Source organism: Oikopleura dioica, chromosome 2, assembly GCF_907165135.1.
Source record: "Oikopleura dioica chromosome 2, OKI2018_I68_1.0, whole genome shotgun sequence".
Taxonomy (NCBI): domain Eukaryota; kingdom Metazoa; phylum Chordata; class Appendicularia; order Copelata; family Oikopleuridae; genus Oikopleura; species Oikopleura dioica.
Genome location: NC_137292.1, coordinates 14,505,469 through 14,523,538, shown reverse-complemented (window position 1 = coordinate 14,523,538; position 18,070 = coordinate 14,505,469). Strand labels below are relative to the sequence as shown.

The window sequence follows — 18,070 nt, the reverse complement described above, 5'->3', positions numbered from 1 at the left end:
TATTTAGAATGAGATGAAAATGAGTGAATCTGTTGAACTGTCTGAAATCCATGAGTTTGAGAGTGAACTTTTGAAGCATTTAGTTTTTATCCCGCAGGACTTGTCGAAATCGAGCTTAGGCTGCATTTTAAGAGCTTTAGAAAAACACGTACGTTTATAAAAATTTTGGATAAATAAATTTATGCTTTTAGCGTGTGTTCGAGATCCTTGTCATCCTTGAAGGTCTGAAACAATTTTCTCCTCACGGCGAAGTTTGCAAAGTCTATCAGCGATGTAGAGAGCGAGTTATTGCTGATGCTATTCGCGATCGCCCTGCTCCAGAATATTTTCTCCTTCTTGTCGGCTTCTGGCTTGTTACGGATGAATTCGTGCTGAAGCATTTTTCCAGTAATTTTACGATAACGAATCTGATATCTAACAGTTACATGAAGCACGTCATTCAATTCAGCGAGTCCGCTTCTAGTAAATTGCTTTCATCGCAAACGAAGTTGTTCAAAACTAAATCCATCGGAGAGCTACTGTCAGCTTCTGTCGATGGTAACGGCCTCATCCCATGGGCAAAGCTGTATCAACTCGCCGCTCTGATCTCAATATTTTCTGAAGAATCGCCAAACTATACCCCGATAAGTAAATTGGTACCCATGGAAAGTTCTTCAGAAGAAGAAATCCAGTTCTGGATCTTGCAGGATGACTGTAAGACGTTCAAGAATGCTTCAGATGATTTTCCGCCAATAGTTTTCGAGCAGTTTGGATTCTTTTTGAATGAATTATCACCTATTGCTTTTTCGAGGGCAAATATAGCTCTTGAAAGGACTGCTTTATCAGGTAGAAATTCTGTCTTTTTTAGTTTGATTAAATTTATCGAAGTGAGCAAGCGTATTTCGTGGATGATAAAAGAAGTTCTTCCTTTGACAACGACCAAAAATATGGTCATTCTGTCGAATAGTCTGAGACTAGTGATCAAGAAACTTGAAGAGCTCTCGAAGATCCTCCCCTCCTGGATTCGAGACGTCCATGATCAGCTCAAATCTTCATTATCTCTTGTTGACGCTTATTTGCAAAAGTCTTGTTTATCTTCAATTCTGATGATTTTCAACTGCCAGGAAAGTCTTGACATAGAATTCCCGAAGAGGCCGATGGAGAGGGACTCTGCAACACCGATGATACGTCTCTACTGGAGAAAGCTGGCATCTCTTCGGGCTACTTTGACGAAAGATTCATGTCTCGCGCATTTGGAAATATATTTGAGCACTTTTTGCGACTCCTTCAGTTACATCTTCCAGTATCTTCTACAAAGTATCTCCAGCAGAAATCGCTCTTCAAATCTTCAAAAAGACCTTCAACTAGCTATTCATCTTGGCGCACAGCATCTTCATCTTCTTCAACGGCTAAAAATCACCAATCAAACTGAAAACTTGCGTTCAAAAATTTATCGTTTGTATATAAAACTAATGCTTCAATTCGGCCCTACCGAAGAAATAGCTGCTTTCTCTCCTGATTTTAAGAAAATCCGGTTACCAGAGGAAGAGGCCTATCTGCCAATTACTTTTGATGAATTATTCAACAAATCAGGAGAAGACAGTGATATTCTCGTTGACGAAGAAACTATCAACTGTCAAACAACTTGTAAATCAACTATTCAATCATTTTTCCTGGACCAATTCAAAACATGGGACCCTGAAACATTCATGAAACTGATAACCCAAAGAGTGTTGGAGAAATCCATGCGAGTTTTCCTTGAAGACATAGACGAGCACATAATTATTCCGGTGTTTCAAATTCTCCATCGCACTCATTCGGCAGAGCTGAATGTGATTGGTATTTTAGCAGAAATGTCAGATAATGTTTGGACTCTTTCCAGAAATACTCGGATCTTTTACTAGGTATGTCTTATCGAAAATATGAGCTGCTTTAATCATTCTTAGAGGCGTCAAAATATTACATGCTCAAGCCGGAAAGGGTTATTCTCGAACGAGTCGTGTATTATCTGAGAAAGGCTAACACGCCGAAGAATCAAGAAGTAGTGCTCTTATTGGAGCAACTTGGTAGAAGCTCGTGTTCGCTAGACTCAGCCGTCTTGGATGCGTATTGTGATCTTACAGTAGAATGGCAAGTTTCCCTTGACAACGAACAATACAAAATAGTCATTTTAGTACGGAATCGTACGATCTTGTCTTCGACACAAATGAAGAAGACTCGCCATCTCCATCGAATCTCCTCAACGCTTCTCTACCTCTCGAAATTCCAGAGCTCGAGGAACCTCTATGGAAAAATATGTCTAAATTGAGCTTTTCAAAAGCTGATTTCAAATCATTCATTGCACTCCGCCACAGTTCTTGATAAAAACAAAACTTTCTTTCTTATTTTCTTAACAATCTTTACTTTTAATAATTTATTTCTTAAATTTATAATGCCCAATATAAGAATGTTGGATGTTTTGACAAAACTTCCGGAACATTTTTTGGAATTAAAAGAATGGGAAAAGCTCAGACTCTGACGCGCTGGAAAAACTTTGCGCTGATCTTATTTCATCCTCTCCTGCGAAAATGATCCAAGTCATTTGCTCTCTGAAGAATATTCTTGCCGACTCGACATTGATCTTTCCAGTTTTATCCGACTTCGTTGGCTTCTGCTCATCATACGAAGTCCTTGAAAGAATAGCTCTAAGTAGCGTGCAGCAGAAAGTCTTCGTTGATTTCCTCAATTTTATCTGGAATCTACCAACTCGCTTTGCAAATGTAAATAAAGGAGCTTTACCGACGAATTTGAAGCATCAAAATTTTATGCAAAATTTGGAGAATCTCGCTTGTTGCCTTTTACGCCAGAGAGATGTCAAGAAGACTTGTGCGTTACTTGATCTCACGTTCGCGAATGTGTCACAATCGAAAGAATCAGCCCTATTTCTGCACGAGTTTGCTCAGATAGTGATAGACGAAGCTGAATTAGCGAAAGACGTTGCCAAAAATCTCCGTTTTCGCGCGAGAAGAAACTTCCTTGAATCATTCATAAACTACTGTCCGCCTTTTTCATTTCAAACATTGGTATTTCCTCTTGTCGACATATTTCTCGCTAAAAACTTCAACTTGCTTCGAATATGCACCGGTCGATTACTCAATCAAAATGGCCAGTTTCACATGGGACGGATTGTTGCTATCGCAGGTCTGGAGACATGGAAACATTTAGTTGACTACTGGGCGGACGAAAACATTGTTATCAAGGTTTCTGTCGATCAAAGAATCCAAGTTTCGAAAATCATTGCCTTCTCAGTCGACTATCTTCCTAAATGTCCGGATGAAATGCGATTGGAGATTATCAACACTGTTTCTTTGGGCTTCAAAAACCACTTTGCTCAGTCGGCGTCCGACAATCGAGATATTGGAATGCTTTCTGCCAAGAAGATCATCTCAGTATTTGATTCAGAGGCCAAACTTGACTTTCCAATCACGAATAAAGACCTTCAAGCGGATCAAAATAAAGTTCACGAAGATAGCAGAGAGCGAACAATCGAATTCTTGAACGGTAACCAACAAAAAGTCGAAGATGAAAGAATCAATGCTGGAAACTGTGACGATGATGATGATGATGATGATCGAGAAAGTCTTGATTCCGACGACTTGGAATTCGAACAATTCGAATTCGAAACGCCGAACCTTTCAAAATACAGTCCCCGCTTTCTTATGGAAGCCAGTGGAATTTTGGTCGAGAGAAATCTACCCCAATCAATGTCAAAAACGGAGAAGACTAAACGCAAACTCGCCGCGCTGGAAACAATTCCGTATTTAGCAAAGGTCAATCAGGTTTCTTCGAAGGAGCTTGTGGAAGAGATTTTGAAAGGGATCGTTTATTTTGAAATTGTTAACGATAATGATGCTGCTCTCGTGGGTGATGCTCTAGAATCGTTGGCAGTTGTGGCTCCGGAATTTTATGCTCCTGCGATTGTTGGTAATAATAGTTTTTTGGTACGAACATTTTCTAATTTTTAGGTGAATTTTATGCCGAGTCAATGCCTCTAGAAAAACGGCAGATCATTCTTGCCTCTCTATCGAAGGCCGTAAAGCAATTGGCGGACCTTCCCTTCGAAGAACTTGAAGAAGAGATCGCCTTTGAAAAATTAGCGCTTTCCGCAAAAGTTGAATCACAATCACGGCGCTGGGGAAGCCGCCCAAAAAGCGAGAAGATGCTCAAGTCTCGGTTTTATCCTGCCGCTGGATATTTTCTTTTTCCTTTCTTGCGCAGCTGGGATTCGAATAAACGAACGTTGATGTTGGAGACGTGCGATAAAGACGTCTTGTCAAGAATGATTGCATTCGTCGGCCAGATCATTTCTCTCTTGGATAATATTCCCGAAATCGAGAAATACGTCCTTCCTTCCATAGATTTTCTCGCGACTTTTAGAAGAATTGGTAATTTGTCAGCGCTTTTCTTATAAAACTCTATCTTTAGATGACACGAATTTGAAACTTGTAATAATCAAATCTTACCAAGTTTGTCTGCTGAGCATCGCTTCAACTAAACAAGAAATCTGGATGGACATCACTTGGAAAATGTGGCTAGAAGAATGCCAATCGCTTGATTGCCCACGTCTTTCACTTGCTGCCACTGACCTCTTGAATCTATTCTAATTCATGAGTCTACTTGTCCTTGACGGATTATTTTTCAGAATGAGCGGTTACGAGCCACCAGTCGGACACATTCTGCATTCTTCATATGGCCATGGGGTTCTGCGAGAACTCGCTGCATTCGACTCTAAAATATCGCCTGTAAATCTTATGCTGCCGCTTTTCGTAACAAATAGCTCCCCCGATGCCCTGGAGCCGATAAATGCGCTGCCCGGAGTGAGTCGCTATGGAATCAACAACCTCATTCCCTTCCTTTCCCAACAAGTCGCCAAAGGTCTTCGCTCAGTTATCATTTTTGGCGTAGATGTCAAATCGACTAAAGATGCTGTCGGATCTAGCGCAGATTGCGAGACGGGCCCTACCATTGAAGCTATTAAATTGATCAAGTCAAAATATCCACAGGTCAGTTTTCAGTTATTATTCATATAAACGCCCATTATCTATGCATTATAATTGTAAATTACAGTAATGATAGCTGTGGGTCGCGGCTGACGTTTGTATTTGTCCCTTCTCCGAAACCGGGCACTGTGGGATTTTCGAAGATGATCACATGAACAACCAAAAGTCCATCGATAGACTGGCCGAGATCGCAGGCAATTATGGACTCGCGGGTGCTGACTGTGTGGCTCCTTCGGATATGATGGATGGAAGGATAGGAGCGATCAAAAACAGACTTCGGGAACTCAAGCTTGGCTCACGAGTTGCCGTGATGTCCTACTCGGCTAAATTTTGTTCTGTTACGGGTTAAATATCGAATTACTAAAGAGTAAGCTTTGAAAATAGAACGGAATTGATAATAACTCGGGTGAAGCATTTTATGGGCCTTTCAGAGAAGCAGCTGGTTCTGCTCCTAAATTTGGCGATAGAAGAAATTATCAGGTTAGCATTCACATCAGCCAATTTTCTACTTTATTTTTCAGCTTCCACCAGGAGCATCAAGTTTGGCGATGAGATGCAACGATAGAGATGCGAACGAAGGTGCAGATATTTTAATGGTAAAACCGGCCGGTGCCTATCTAGGGACTGTTTTCGCTATAAATTAAATATCCAATTTGAAAATCATGAAAACCGATAAAAGATATTATCTACCGAACGAAGCAAGAGTTTCCGAATTTTCCAGTGGCTGCTTATCAGGTGTCTGGCGAGTACGCGCTACTCGTCCACGGCGCCAAAGCTGGAGCGATTGATTTGAAGAAGGGAGTGCTCGAAAGTCTAACGGCGTGTAGAAGAGCTGGCGCAGAAATGATTCTTTCTTATTTTACTCCACAAGTCTTACAGTGGCTTGACGACGATGAGAAAGCTATTCGAGCTTGCGCAAACTGAGTTAATTTTAAATACAGTTCAAGTTGTCATTCAAATACAAAACTCACAAATATCAAGTGCTCTAGAATGGTTGTTCTGAATTTATACTTGATCAGACATGGAGAGACATCGTATAATAAAGCTGGCATTTTGCAAGGGCAGGTAAAGACGCAATAGTCATTTCTGCAAGTAAAGATTTTTAGCTCGATATTCCTTTGAGCGAAATCGGCAGAGATCAAGAAAATGCTTCCACTCATGAACGCCAAGTTTATTTTCAGTTTATTTCTGATCTGCAAATGAGCAAAGCGCTTGGCCGAGGCGAAAGTTCTTCCCAAGGCTGATCTTGTTTACTCCTCTCCCCTTTCTCGCGCTCTGGAAACAGCTAAAATCGCTACGAATGACATCGGGGAAGAACGCATAATCTGCGACGACTTGCTCAAAGAAAAGGGAATGGGCAAACTCGAGGGCAAGTTGAGAAGCGAAGTCGACTGGAACAGCCCGGAAATGGAAGCAGATGCCGACGTCAAATACAGGGCTGTGAATTTTCTCCGGTCGCTCATCGAAGAGGCCAAAGTTGACAAGACAATACTGATTTTCGCGCATGGTTTCTTGTTGAAAATGCTCTTCAGACATTTCCTTGGACTCAAGAATTTCGACTTTGGCGAGTACAAGGCAGAAGCTAAGGAGACAATGAAGAATACGGCATTCCATCATATTGTTATCAAGAAGACCTCTGGTTGGATCGAATCGAAGAGATACGGGAGAATGAGCGCTTGGGAAGGGAAAGCAATTGCAATTAATAATGCCAAGCATTTAGAAGAAGAACAATAAAATTGGTTCGATAAAATGTTAAAAATGACCATTTCAGAATGCTTCGTTATTGTGGCTCTCTTTTTGTCCGACGCACGGCTGCTGTCGATACAAAGAAACTGATCATGCGCCTCCGTCAAGAGTCGCAGCTTCCTCTTGGAACTTGTCGATCAGCTCTGCAGGCGACAAACTGGAATTTTGAAGAGGCGGTCATTCATCTTGAAAAGGAAGCCAAGGCTTTGGGAATGAAGAAGATGGAATCTCTTGGTAAATATTGAAACGGAAGCCAAACTCGAATATTCTTAGCTTCGCGAAAGACTCCAGAAGGATGTGTTGGAGTGGCTACAGAAGGAAATAAGGGTGCAATGGTGATCATCAATTGTGAATCGGAGCCTGTGTCGAAGACGCCCGAATTCAACAAACTTGTGAACACTGTCACTAGCACTCTCCTCGCCAAGGAAGCTGGAGAATTCACCGGCGAGGCAATCGTCGAGTTAGATGGCGTCAAGGATTCACTTGCGCAAGCAATCGGACTTTTGAAAGAAAATATTCAAATTAAATCGGGAAAGGTAAAGCGGCAGTATCAGAGGCTGTGGAGAAAGTGTATTTATTAGGTTGTTGCGGCTCCAAATTTAGGATATTACGTTAGAAATTTCAACAAAGAATATCCAAATAATGGAACTTATGGCTCGCTTGTCAGGTAACACTTTTAAGATCTCATATATTTATCATTTATTTAAGCCTTTCTGGTGGTAGCGCGGAGTTGAGCGCTGATTTAGCCGCGCACTGCGTGTTAGAGCTTCCAGACGTCACTGGAGATATTCCTGAAGGCCCTTTGTCCATTGACAATCTTGCTGCCGACGAGAACCGTCTTCTCTATCAGCCACTCAATGGCGGCCAATCTATTGTTTTCAATGTACTCGCCGAGCAAAATGCGGAGCTTCTTTCTTGGACTCGTTTTAAAGTCTCTAAGTAATTGACATGAGTCTTCTATGTTTTCAATTCAGAATGGTCTGGGACATCCTCGTTGCCGGCAGTTTGAATGTTGATCAAATCGCTTACTGTTCTCGGCTGCCAGGACCAGGAGAAACCCTTCTAGGCGAACGATACGAGACTGGTCTGGGCGGTAAAGGAGCGAACCAAGCGGTCCAGGCAGGAATTGAGTCAGAATAACTCACATAAAATAAGGGTGAATATTTTTTATGATTCCAGCGGAGCTCTTCTATCTGGCGAAGGAAAAGTCGGACTATTAGGTGCAGTAGGAGATGATCAAAATGGATCGTGGTATGTTGAAGAGCTCGCTAAAACCGGAACGGACTGCTCGAAAATAATAACAAAAGCTGATTGCTCGACTGGCGTTGCTCCGATAACAGTTTCGATGGAAAACGGCGAAAACTCGATCGTTGTTGTCCCCGGAGCAAACATGCGTTTCACTGGAGAAGATTTAGATGAGGAAGCTTTCAAGGGCACGAAAATTGTCATTTGTCAAAACGAGATTCCAGTGAGTACGACCAAAAGAGCTCTACAACTTGGAAGAGCAGCTGGAGCAAAGACAATCTACTCGCCAGCGCCTTGCCCGAGCAGGGAAGACTTTGAGACATTCTCTGAAGAGATCGACTATCTCATCGCGAATCAGACAGAAGCTCTGGAACTCAGTGGAAAAGAAACTATTCAGGAAGCGGCAACAACTCTCCAGGAGAAATACAAAATCAAAAGTGTAATCGTCACTCTCGGTGGAGACGGATTTGCCGTCAAAAGTCAGTGTCTAGATTTTGATTGTTGCTTTAAAAATAATGAATTTTTAGGCGAAGGAGAGCTGACATTGCACCCAGTTGTTGAAAAAGTAGACGTGGTCGACACGACCGGCGCTGGAGACTCCTTCGTTGGCGCCTTTTCTTACTCGCTTACCAAGACGCAGAAAACGACGATCGAACATGCCAAATTTGCGTCTATGGTTGCTTCCCGCTCTACAACAAGAAAGGTATAAAATAACTTCACCAAGATCGATTCTTATTATTTTTCAAGGGAACTCAGAAATCATACTTCCCTCTATCCGAGCTTGAGTGATCGTTATTCAACTCCTTTGCTTCTTTATTACGCAGTTCTTCAATAGATTTGATTCCTGATTCAACTTTTCTGTTCAATAAATCTTTTCGCTCTCAATAAAAAGCTTCATTTGCGAACCTTCGAGAACAGATGAATTCTGAGTTCACCTGAGAACATCATCGATGCAGATTCAAAATAGCGCTTGTTTTCATGTCAGATAGCGAGGAAGAATGTTCGCTTGCAGTCTGTCCGTGAATATAAACAGTGGCAGGTTTATTTGTGTTAACTCGAGGAAGACTTTGCTGGGATGAATATTCGATTATAAATAAACAGCCGCCGCCGCAATTAGATACCTGCCGCAGCCTCAATTTCAGAAGCCACCTCTAGCCAAATGGGATTAATTTAATTCCGATTACCTTTCACAGGGAATCTTCCATCGCCTTGATTTCTCCTTGATTGCAAGTGTTGATTTTGTTGATTGTAAGAGTCATGGCGAATTCTTCTTCTTTTGGGTGGAAGTCAGACGAATCCTATGGAAAGTTCAGATTTTACCTTGTCAAAGGCACTAATTTTTTCCAAAATGATTCGAAAGGCTTCCAAAAATGCGGTCGGCTGTCCAATAGTGGGCTTTCGTCGTTCAAATCTGAACTCGTTGAAAGGGGATTATCGATGATTATGAAAATCGGGATCTTGTTTCTGTATTCTGGATTTTCGAAAAAATGAAAAGGAGAAGGAGGACATGAACGTGGCGGGATCATCCGGAATTTGGCAAAAAGAAATAGCGGATTGTCCGGATTCTCATGCTTGTTCATCCCATTTCAGTGAAAAATACTGTAGTTACTGAATTCCCCAGATTCGTTCGTCCAATATCAAGTAAAAAAGATCGAGTATTCTTGCCGACTAAATCGTCGAAAATGTCTATCGACTGACAATGAATTCTCGCAAAATACAGTAATTTTCCTGCCATAAAGAGCGACGACTTTCTGTCGTCTTTCTTTTCCCGACCTCAATCTACCCTTCAAAATATTATTCCCGCATGTCTGCTTTCAACTTAGACTTGAAATTAGTTACAATTAAAAATTATGTTTTCATTGCTGCAGTAACTTTCTCCAGCAGTGGCTGCAAAAGCAGAATAAATCATCATTCGAGCAGTTCGATTCCCAGAGGCGCGATTTTTATCGGATATGGGGAGGAGGATCGTAATTGCCAAAGAGCCATTATTTGGGCGCATCTAGCGCCATCCTTTGGATCTTCCTCTGGCTCGCGTTTTTTCGCTGCTGAATTTTAATAGCCAGCAAAGGAAGACAAAACGCAGCGCCAAATGTGAACTTGAAAACGAGAACTTGCAAATTGAAAATTGAAAGAACCCATGGAAGCGAATTTATAAAAGAGTAAGTCATCCACGGGCAAAATTGGAAGTACAGTTAATGCGGTTTAATGATGCGTTTAACGAACTTGGGAATGATCCGCCGATTCGGCTACCGGGATATTTTAAGCAAGCCAGGTCTGATCTGAAAATATGCTTCAAATATTTTTCGACTTTTTTGAGAATAATTTTCAAAGAGAGATTTAAGAAAATGATCTATCAGTTGGTCGGAAAGTTGAAAAGTTGCATTGAATTAAATTTTTGTTTTCCAAGGAAAGATTTTTCAAAAAATAAGATAATTAGAGCGGTACATTTAAAATTTTTAAAATATTCCTTTAAAAAAGTACCGCGAAGTTCGCTTCGCGAGGCATTGAATTTGAGTGTTCATCCCCAGAGAATCGCTTCTGAAAGGAGCGGAAGCTCCCCGTCGCGCGAGGATCTCTTTAAATGTGCAAAGTGGAACTCGTGAATAGTCTATTAAAATGCTGGCCGATTTCTTTTCACAATTAAGAATCTCTTTATCCATTCACTTTGATTGCTGCCTGCCAGTCCATCCTTTTCGCCAGCCCTTTTTCAAAAGCTAATTTTTTTCTTCTTTTTTTTCAAGAGAAAATAAATTACCTCTCAAAACAGCTGTCTGGACTTAAAAGAGCAAATGAGTTCGATTTTTATCAAATTTAGCAGTCTACTGTAAAAAGTAGACAGGGTTGTGAATCCGAGCACTTGAAGAACTTAGTATCAAGTGTTTTATTTTTGGGGTAGTTTACGGAATTTATTATTCTGTCAGCTTTTGAATAAATCAGCTGCACGTGTTCCACGCGAAGAGTTTTGATTAATTTTGAAGAGAGTACCCACCGCCGACTGAAAAAAGAAAAATCAAAATAGAATGGCCTCACGGCTGTGCTTCCAATTTCCCAAGTGTGCCGAAGGTTAACACAGTAAATATCCTTTTCTAGGGCATTTTGGCTGTATTCAGGCCTTATTGAGAGTTGTGCCGGAAATTCGGCAGAATTTGAAAATTGGTTAAAATTTTTTCTAGGCAGAGAAATGAGAAAAGGCCTGCTGGCACCGCAAAACACGTTTCTTGACACGATCGCAGAGAGATTTGACGGATCGCGTAAGTTTTTTTTCGAAAATTAGAAAAGAGGGATGATCGTCTCTTAGACTCAAACTTCGTGCTTGGAAATGCGCAGATTCCAGATCAGTACCCGATCGTCTATTGCTCAGATGGCTTCTGCGAGCTCAGCGGCCTTCCGCGCTGCAAAGGCTCGGTTAATTAGCTCCTGGAGCAAGCCTTAGGGTACTCCACAACTAGCGAATTAACCCACGAACAGTTATGCGTCGATCTTGCGCGATAAGGTTCGTCTACGGCGAGGACACTCGGCAGGACATCAAGGAGAGGATCGAGCGCGCCCTGCGAAACAAGGAAGAATACCGCGTCGAAGTAAAGTTTCACTTTTACAGCGATCGCGAAAGCCGTGATCAAACAAGCCAAAGCTGCCAGCTTGATATTGGTAGCTGCCAAGAAAGGACTGACAGTAGCTAACTGATTTTATAGTGCCAATTAAAAACGAGACTGGCACTGTCGTTTTCTTTCTCATATCCGTCAAGGACATTTCCAAGTCAAATTCGAAGATCAATTTCGCCCGCGAGCGCGAGGGGGTAAAACAGTTCAAAAATGAAACGCTTCTTGTAAAAGGTTGATTCTAGCGCGATCTAAAAGAATGGCGACGTCGTTCAAGAGCGATCCTCTACAATATCTCCGGCAATATTGGAAATATCTCCAGCGCGTAAGTTTCAAAAGTCGAGAATCGAAATTTCCTCGAAATTCAGGGGATTCATGAAATCATCGCAAGGGCGAGACGATGTGGAGTCGCGAAATTCAGCCAAGAAAAGCGCAATTTCTGAAGCTCTCGGTCGGTCGGTAATTCAGCTCGCCACGTACGTCATGACTCATATCATCATATTTTCACATCATTCACTTACCCTTTGAAAGAACAGTAGCTGCATGTTTTCTAAACCACCCCGAAACATGTGGTTTGGCTTGGTTGAATTAAAATTAATACAACGCTGAGATCAGCCCATTTTCATTTCTTTTAACACTACATATTCATCTGGCATTAATAAAAGGAGCATTTATATCAACTCTCGACATCGAACTTTATTTCTACTTCTGAGCTTCTTTTGAGCAAATCTGGCAAAATAAGGGTATGCCCAATGATATTTTTTACTTCGTCAGGACTTTATTAAGGGTATAGCCGACGCTCTCACGATCGCCGACTTTTAAAAATATTTGAGAAATCTTTCTCAAGTGATTTTACGATAACGAACCTGATATCGAACAGTTATATGAAGCATGTCATTCAGTTCAGCGAGTCCGCTTCCAGTAAATTGCTCTCATCGCAAAGCAAGCTGTTTAAAACTAAATCCATCGGAGAGCTACTGTCAGCTTCTGTCGATGGTAACGGCCTCATCCCATGGGCAAAACTGTATCAACTCGCCGCTGTCATCTCAATATTTTCTGAAGAGTCGCCGAACTATACCCCGATAAGTAAATTGGTACCCTTGGAAAGCTCTTCAGAAGAAGAAATCGAGTTCTGGATCTTGCAGGATGACTGCAAGACGTTCAAGAATTCTTCAGATGATTTTCCGCCAATTGTTTTCAAGCGATTTGAGTTCTTTTTGAATGAAATATCACCTATTGCTTTTTCGAGGGCAAATATAGCTCTTGAAAGGACTGCTTTATCAGGTAGAAATTCTGTCTTTTTTAGTTTGATTAAATTTATCGAAGTGAGCAAGCGTATTTCGTGGATGATAAAAGAAGTTCTTCCTTTGACAACGACCAAAAATATGGTCATTCTGTCGAATAGTCTGAGACTAGTGATCAAGAAGCTTGAAGAGCTCTCGAAGATCCTCCCCTCCTGGATTCGAGACGTACATGATCAGCTCAAATCTTCATTATCTCTTGTTGACGCTTATTTGCAAAAATCTTGTTTATCTTCAATTCTGATGATTTTCAACTGCCAGGAAAGTCTGGACATAGAATTTCCGAAGAGGCCGATGGAGCGGGACGCTGCAACACCGATGATACGTCTCTACTGGAGAAAGCTGGCATCTCTTCGGGCTACTTTGACGAAAGATTCATGTCTCGCGCATTTGGAAATATATTTGAGCTCTTTTTGCGACTCCTTCAGTTACATCTTCCAGTATCTTCTACAAAGTATCTCCAGCAGAAATCGCTCTTCAAATCTTCAAAAAGACCTTCAACTAGCAATTCATCTGGGCGCACAGCATCTTCATCTTCTTCAACGGCTAAAAATCACCAATCAAACTGAAAACTTGCGTTCCAAAATTTATCGTTTGTATATTAAACTAATGCTTCAATTCGGCCCTACCGAAGAAATAGCTGCTTTGTCTCCTGATTTTAAGAAAACCCGGTTACCAGAGGAAGAAGCCTATCTGCCAATTACTTCTGATGAATTATTCAATAAATCAGAAGAAGATATTGATATTCTCGTTGACGAAGAAACTATCAACTGTCAAACCACTTCTAAATCGACTATTCAATCATTTTTCTTGGACGAATTCAAATCATGGAACCCAGAAACATTCTTGAAACTCATTACCCAGAGAGTAGCGGAGAAATCCTTGCGCGTCGTCTTCGAAGACATAGACGAGAACATAATTATTCCAGTGTTTCAAATTCTCCATCGCACCCATTCGACAGAACTGAATGTGATTGGTATTTTAGCAGAAATGTCAGATAATGTTTGGACTCTTTCCAGAAATACTCGGATCTTCTTACTAGGTTTGTTTTGTCTGAATTCGAGATGCTTCAACCTTTCTTAGAGGCATCAAAATATTACATGCTCAAGCCGGAAAGGGTTATTCTCGAACGAGTCGTGTATTATCTGAGAAAGGCTAACACGCCGAAGAACCAAGAAGTAGTGCTCTTATTGGAGCAACTTGGTAGAAGCTCGTGTTCGCTAGACTCAGCCGTCTTGGATGCGTACTGTGATCTTACAGTAGACTGGTAAGTTCCCTTGACAAGGAACAATACGAAATAGTCATTTTAGTACGGAATCCTACGATCTTGTCTTCGACACGAGTGAGGAAGGCTCACACTCTTCATCTAATCCACTCAGCGCTTCTCTACCTCTCGAAATTCCAGAGCTCGAGGAACCTCTATGGAAAAATATGTCTAAATTGAGCTTTTCAAAAGCCGATTTCAAATCATTCATTGCACTACGCCACAGTTCTTGATAAAAACAAAACTTTCTTATTTTCTTAACAATCTTTACTTTTAATAATTCATTTCTTAATTTGATAAAACTTGAATACCTTAAACTAGAATGTTGGATGCTTTGACAAAACTTCCGGAACATTTTCTGGAATTAAAAGAATGGGAAAAGCTCGGATTCTGACGCGTTGGCAAAATTGAGCTCTGATCTTATTTCATCCTCTCCTGCGAAAATGATCCAAGTCATTTGCTCTCTGAAGAATATTCTTGCCGACTCGGCATTGATCTCTCCAGTTTTATCAGACTTCGTTGGCTTCTGCTCATCATACGAAGTCCTTGAAAGAATAGCTCTAAGTAGCGTGCAGCAGAAAGTCTTCGTTGATTTCCTCAATTTTATCTGGAATCTACCAACTCGCTTTGCAAATGTAAATAAAGGAGCTTTACCGACGAATTTGAAGCATCAAAATTTTATGCAAAATTTGGAGAATCTCGCTTGTTGCCTTTTACGCCAGAGAGATGTCAAGAAGACTTGTGCGTTACTTGATCTCACGTTCGCGAATGTGTCACAATCGAAAGAATCAGCCCTATTTCTGCACGAGTTTGCTCAGATAGTGATAGACGAAGCTGAATTAGCGAAAGACGTTGCCAAAAATCTCCGTTTTCGCGCGAGAAGAAACTTCCTTGAATCATTCATAAACTACTGTCCGCCTTTTTCATTTCAAACATTGGTATTTCCTCTTGTCGACATATTTCTCGCTAAAAACTTCAACTTGCTTCGAATATGCACCGGTCGATTACTCAATCAAAATGGCCAGTTTCACATGGGACGGATTGTTGCTATCGCAGGTCTGGAGACATGGAAACATTTAGTTGACTACTGGGCGGACGAAAACATTGTTATCAAGGTTTCTGTCGATCAAAGAATCCAAGTTTCGAAAATCATTGCCTTCTCAGTCGACTATCTTCCTAAATGTCCGGATGAAATGCGATTGGAGATTATCAACACTGTTTCTTTGGGCTTCAAAAACCACTTTGCTCAGTCGGCGTCCGACAATCGAGATATTGGAATGCTTTCTGCCAAGAAGATCATCTCAGTATTTGATTCAGAGGCCAAACTTGACTTTCCAATCACGAATAAAGACCTTCAAGCGGATCAAAATAAAGTTCACGAAGATAGCAGAGAGCGAACAATCGAATTCTTGAACGGTAACCAACAAAAAGTCGAAGATGAAAGAATCAATGCTGGAAACTGTGACGATGATGATGATGATGATGATCGAGAAAGTCTTGATTCCGACGACTTGGAATTCGAACAATTCGAATTCGAAACGCCGAACCTTTCAAAATACAGTCCCCGCTTTCTTATGGAAGCCAGTGGAATTTTGGTCGAGAGAAATCTACCCCAATCAATGTCAGAAACGGAGAAGACTAAACGCAAACTCGCCGCGCTGGAATCAATCCCGTATTTAGCAAAGGTCAATCAGGTTTCTTCGAAGGAGCTTGTGGAAGAGATTTTGAAAGGGATCGTTTATTTTGAAATTGTTAACGATAATGATGCTGCTCTCGTGGGTGATGCTCTAGAATCGTTGGCAGTTGTGGCTCCGGAATTTTATGCTCCTGCGATTGTTGGTAATAATAGTTTTTTGGTACGAACATTTTCTAATTTTTAGGTGAATTTTATGCCGAGTCAATGTCTCTAGAAAAACGGCAGATAATTCTTGCCTCTCTATCGAAGGCCGTAAAGCAATTGGCGGACAATCCCTTCGAAGAACTTGAAGAAGAGATCGCCTTTGAAAAATTAGCGCTTTCCGCAAAAGTTGAATCACAATCACGGCGCTGGGGAAGCCGCCCAAAAAGCGAGAAGATGCTCAAGTCTCGGTTTTATCCTGCCGCTGGATATTTTCTTTTTCCTTTCTTGCGCAGCTGGGATTCGAATAAACGAACGTTGATGTTGGAGACGTGCGATAAAGACGTCTTGTCAAGAATGATTGCATTCGTCGGCCAGATCATTTCTCTCTTGGATAATATTCCCGAAATCGAGAAATACGTCCTTCCTTCCATAGATTTTCTCGCGACTTTTAGAAGAATTGGTAATTTGTCAGCGCTTTTCTTATAAAACTCTATCTTTAGATGACACGAATTTGAAACTTGTAATAATCAAATCTTACCAAGTTTGTCTGCTGAGCATCGCTTCAACTAAACAAGAAATCTGGATGGACATCACTTGGAAAATGTGGCTAGAAGAATGCCAATCGCTTGATTGCCCACGTCTTTCACTTGCTGCCACTGACCTCTTGAATCTATTCTAATTCATGAGTCTACTTGTCCTTGACGGATTATTTTTCAGAATGAGCGGTTACGAGCCACCAGTCGGACACATTCTGCATTCTTCATATGGCCATGGGGTTCTGCGAGAACTCGCTGCATTCGACTCTAAAATATCGCCTGTAAATCTTATGCTGCCGCTTTTCGTAACAAATAGCTCCCCGATGCCCTGGAGCCGATAAATGCGCTGCCCGGAGTGAGTCGCTATGGAATCAACAACCTCATTCCCTTCCTTTCCCAACAAGTCGCCAAAGGTCTTCGCTCAGTTATCATTTTTGGCGTAGATGTCAAATCGACTAAAGATGCTGTCGGATCTAGCGCAGATTGCGAGACGGGCCCTACCATTGAAGCTATTAAATTGATCAAGTCAAAATATCCACAGGTCAGTTTTCAGTTATTATTCATATAAACGCCCATTATCTATGCATTATAATTGTAAATTACAGTAATGATAGCTGTGGGTCGCGGCTGACGTTTGTATTTGTCCCTTCTCCGAAACCGGGCACTGTGGGATTTTCGAAGATGATCACATGAACAACCAGAAGTCCATCGATAGACTAGCCGAGATCGCAGGCAATTATGGACTCGCAGGTGCTGACTGCGTGGCTCCTTCGGATATGATGGATGGAAGGATAGGAGCGATCAAAAGCAGACTTCGGGAACTCAAGCTTGGCTCACGAGTTGCCGTGATGTCCTACTCGGCTAAATTTTGTTCTGTTACGGGTTAAATATCGAATAACTAAAGAGTAAGCTTTGAAAATAGAGCGGAATTGATAATAACTCGGGTGAAGCATTTTATGGGCCTTTCAGAGAAGCAGCTGGTTCTGCCCCTAAATTTGGCGATAGAAGAAATTATCAGGTTAGCATTCACATCAGACAATTTTCTATTTTATTTTTCAGCTTCCACCAGGAGCATCAAGTTTGGCGATGAGATGCAACGATAGAGATGCGAACGAAGGTGCAGATATTTTAATGGTAAAACCGGCCGGTGCCTATCTAGGGACTGTTTTCGCTATAAATTAAATATCTAATTTGAAAATCATGGAAAACCGATAAAAGATATTATTTACCGAACGAAGCAAGAGTTTCCGAATTTTCCAGTGGCTGCTTATCAGGTGTCTGGGGAGTACGCGCTACTCGTCCACGGTGCCAAAGCTGGAGCGATTGATTTGAAGAAGGGAGTGCTCGAAAGTCTAACGGCGTGTAGAAGAGCTGGCGCAGAAATGATTCTTTCTTATTTTACTCCACAAGTCTTACAGTGGCTTGACGACGATGAGAAAGCTATTCGAGCTTGCGCAAACTGAGTTAATTGTAAATACAGTTCAAGTTGTCCTTCAAATACAAAACTCACCACTGTAATGT

The 18,070-nt window shown here is 41.4% G+C and overlaps 8 protein-coding genes, 1 long non-coding RNA gene and 1 pseudogene across 10 annotated transcripts; all 10 read left to right on the top strand.

The window, feature by feature from the left end:
* Nucleotides 1–13: 13 nt before the first annotated feature.
* On the top strand, nucleotides 14–1,883 carry LOC145698450 (uncharacterized). Its single transcript, XM_081775653.1, has 3 exons — nucleotides 14–148; nucleotides 192–825; nucleotides 868–1,883. The coding sequence occupies exons 1-3, from the start codon at nucleotides 14–16 to the stop codon at nucleotides 1,881–1,883; spliced, it is 1,785 nt and encodes a 594-aa protein (XP_081631779.1).
* Nucleotides 1,884–2,482: 599 nt separating this feature from the next.
* Nucleotides 2,483–4,634, top strand: LOC145697166 (telomere length regulation protein TEL2 homolog). The gene is made up of 3 exons (XM_081774327.1): nucleotides 2,483–3,942; nucleotides 3,984–4,403; nucleotides 4,444–4,634. The coding sequence occupies exons 1-3, from the start codon at nucleotides 2,547–2,549 to the stop codon at nucleotides 4,620–4,622; spliced, it is 1,995 nt and encodes a 664-aa protein (XP_081630453.1). The 5' UTR covers nucleotides 2,483–2,546; the 3' UTR covers nucleotides 4,623–4,634.
* A 19-nt stretch (nucleotides 4,635–4,653) lies between these two features.
* LOC145697164 (delta-aminolevulinic acid dehydratase-like) lies at nucleotides 4,654–6,741 on the top strand. The gene is made up of 6 exons (XM_081774325.1): nucleotides 4,654–5,021; nucleotides 5,095–5,356; nucleotides 5,431–5,498; nucleotides 5,540–5,639; nucleotides 5,698–6,083; nucleotides 6,125–6,741. The coding sequence occupies exons 1-5, from the start codon at nucleotides 4,662–4,664 to the stop codon at nucleotides 5,940–5,942; spliced, it is 1,035 nt and encodes a 344-aa protein (XP_081630451.1). The 5' UTR covers nucleotides 4,654–4,661; the 3' UTR covers nucleotides 5,943–6,083; nucleotides 6,125–6,741.
* Nucleotides 6,009–6,752, top strand: LOC145698448 (uncharacterized). The gene is made up of 3 exons (XM_081775652.1): nucleotides 6,009–6,083; nucleotides 6,125–6,187; nucleotides 6,228–6,752. Exons 1-3 carry the CDS (start codon nucleotides 6,009–6,011, stop codon nucleotides 6,750–6,752), a joined length of 663 nt encoding a protein of 220 aa, XP_081631778.1.
* Nucleotides 6,753–6,764: 12 nt separating this feature from the next.
* On the top strand, nucleotides 6,765–7,709 carry LOC145697165 (elongation factor Ts-like). Its single transcript, XM_081774326.1, has 4 exons — nucleotides 6,765–6,998; nucleotides 7,038–7,300; nucleotides 7,346–7,431; nucleotides 7,473–7,709. Exons 1-4 carry the CDS (start codon nucleotides 6,791–6,793, stop codon nucleotides 7,705–7,707), a joined length of 792 nt encoding a protein of 263 aa, XP_081630452.1. The 5' UTR covers nucleotides 6,765–6,790; the 3' UTR covers nucleotides 7,708–7,709.
* A 30-nt stretch (nucleotides 7,710–7,739) lies between these two features.
* LOC145698447 (ribokinase-like) lies at nucleotides 7,740–8,908 on the top strand. Its single transcript, XM_081775651.1, has 4 exons — nucleotides 7,740–7,894; nucleotides 7,944–8,488; nucleotides 8,537–8,712; nucleotides 8,757–8,908. The coding sequence occupies exons 1-4, from the start codon at nucleotides 7,740–7,742 to the stop codon at nucleotides 8,796–8,798; spliced, it is 918 nt and encodes a 305-aa protein (XP_081631777.1). The 3' UTR covers nucleotides 8,799–8,908.
* Nucleotides 8,909–11,489: 2,581 nt separating this feature from the next.
* LOC145698850 (uncharacterized) lies at nucleotides 11,490–11,924 on the top strand. Its single transcript, XR_014133955.1, has 3 exons — nucleotides 11,490–11,657; nucleotides 11,702–11,805; nucleotides 11,854–11,924. It is a non-coding gene; the product is annotated as an uncharacterized LOC145698850 (long non-coding RNA).
* A 1,594-nt stretch (nucleotides 11,925–13,518) lies between these two features.
* Nucleotides 13,519–14,406, top strand: LOC145698446 (uncharacterized). The gene is made up of 3 exons (XM_081775650.1): nucleotides 13,519–13,951; nucleotides 13,993–14,176; nucleotides 14,220–14,406. Exons 1-3 carry the CDS (start codon nucleotides 13,519–13,521, stop codon nucleotides 14,404–14,406), a joined length of 804 nt encoding a protein of 267 aa, XP_081631776.1.
* A 92-nt stretch (nucleotides 14,407–14,498) lies between these two features.
* LOC145698834 (uncharacterized) lies at nucleotides 14,499–16,704 on the top strand. Its single transcript, XM_081776058.1, has 3 exons — nucleotides 14,499–16,012; nucleotides 16,054–16,473; nucleotides 16,514–16,704. Exons 1-3 carry the CDS (start codon nucleotides 14,617–14,619, stop codon nucleotides 16,690–16,692), a joined length of 1,995 nt encoding a protein of 664 aa, XP_081632184.1. The 5' UTR covers nucleotides 14,499–14,616; the 3' UTR covers nucleotides 16,693–16,704.
* A 19-nt stretch (nucleotides 16,705–16,723) lies between these two features.
* On the top strand, nucleotides 16,724–18,012 carry LOC145698445 (delta-aminolevulinic acid dehydratase-like; annotated as a pseudogene). Its single transcript, XR_014133923.1, has 5 exons — nucleotides 16,724–17,090; nucleotides 17,164–17,431; nucleotides 17,500–17,567; nucleotides 17,609–17,691; nucleotides 17,751–18,012. The product of XR_014133923.1 is annotated as a delta-aminolevulinic acid dehydratase-like (transcript).
* The last annotated feature ends 58 nt before the right edge of the window (nucleotides 18,013–18,070 follow it).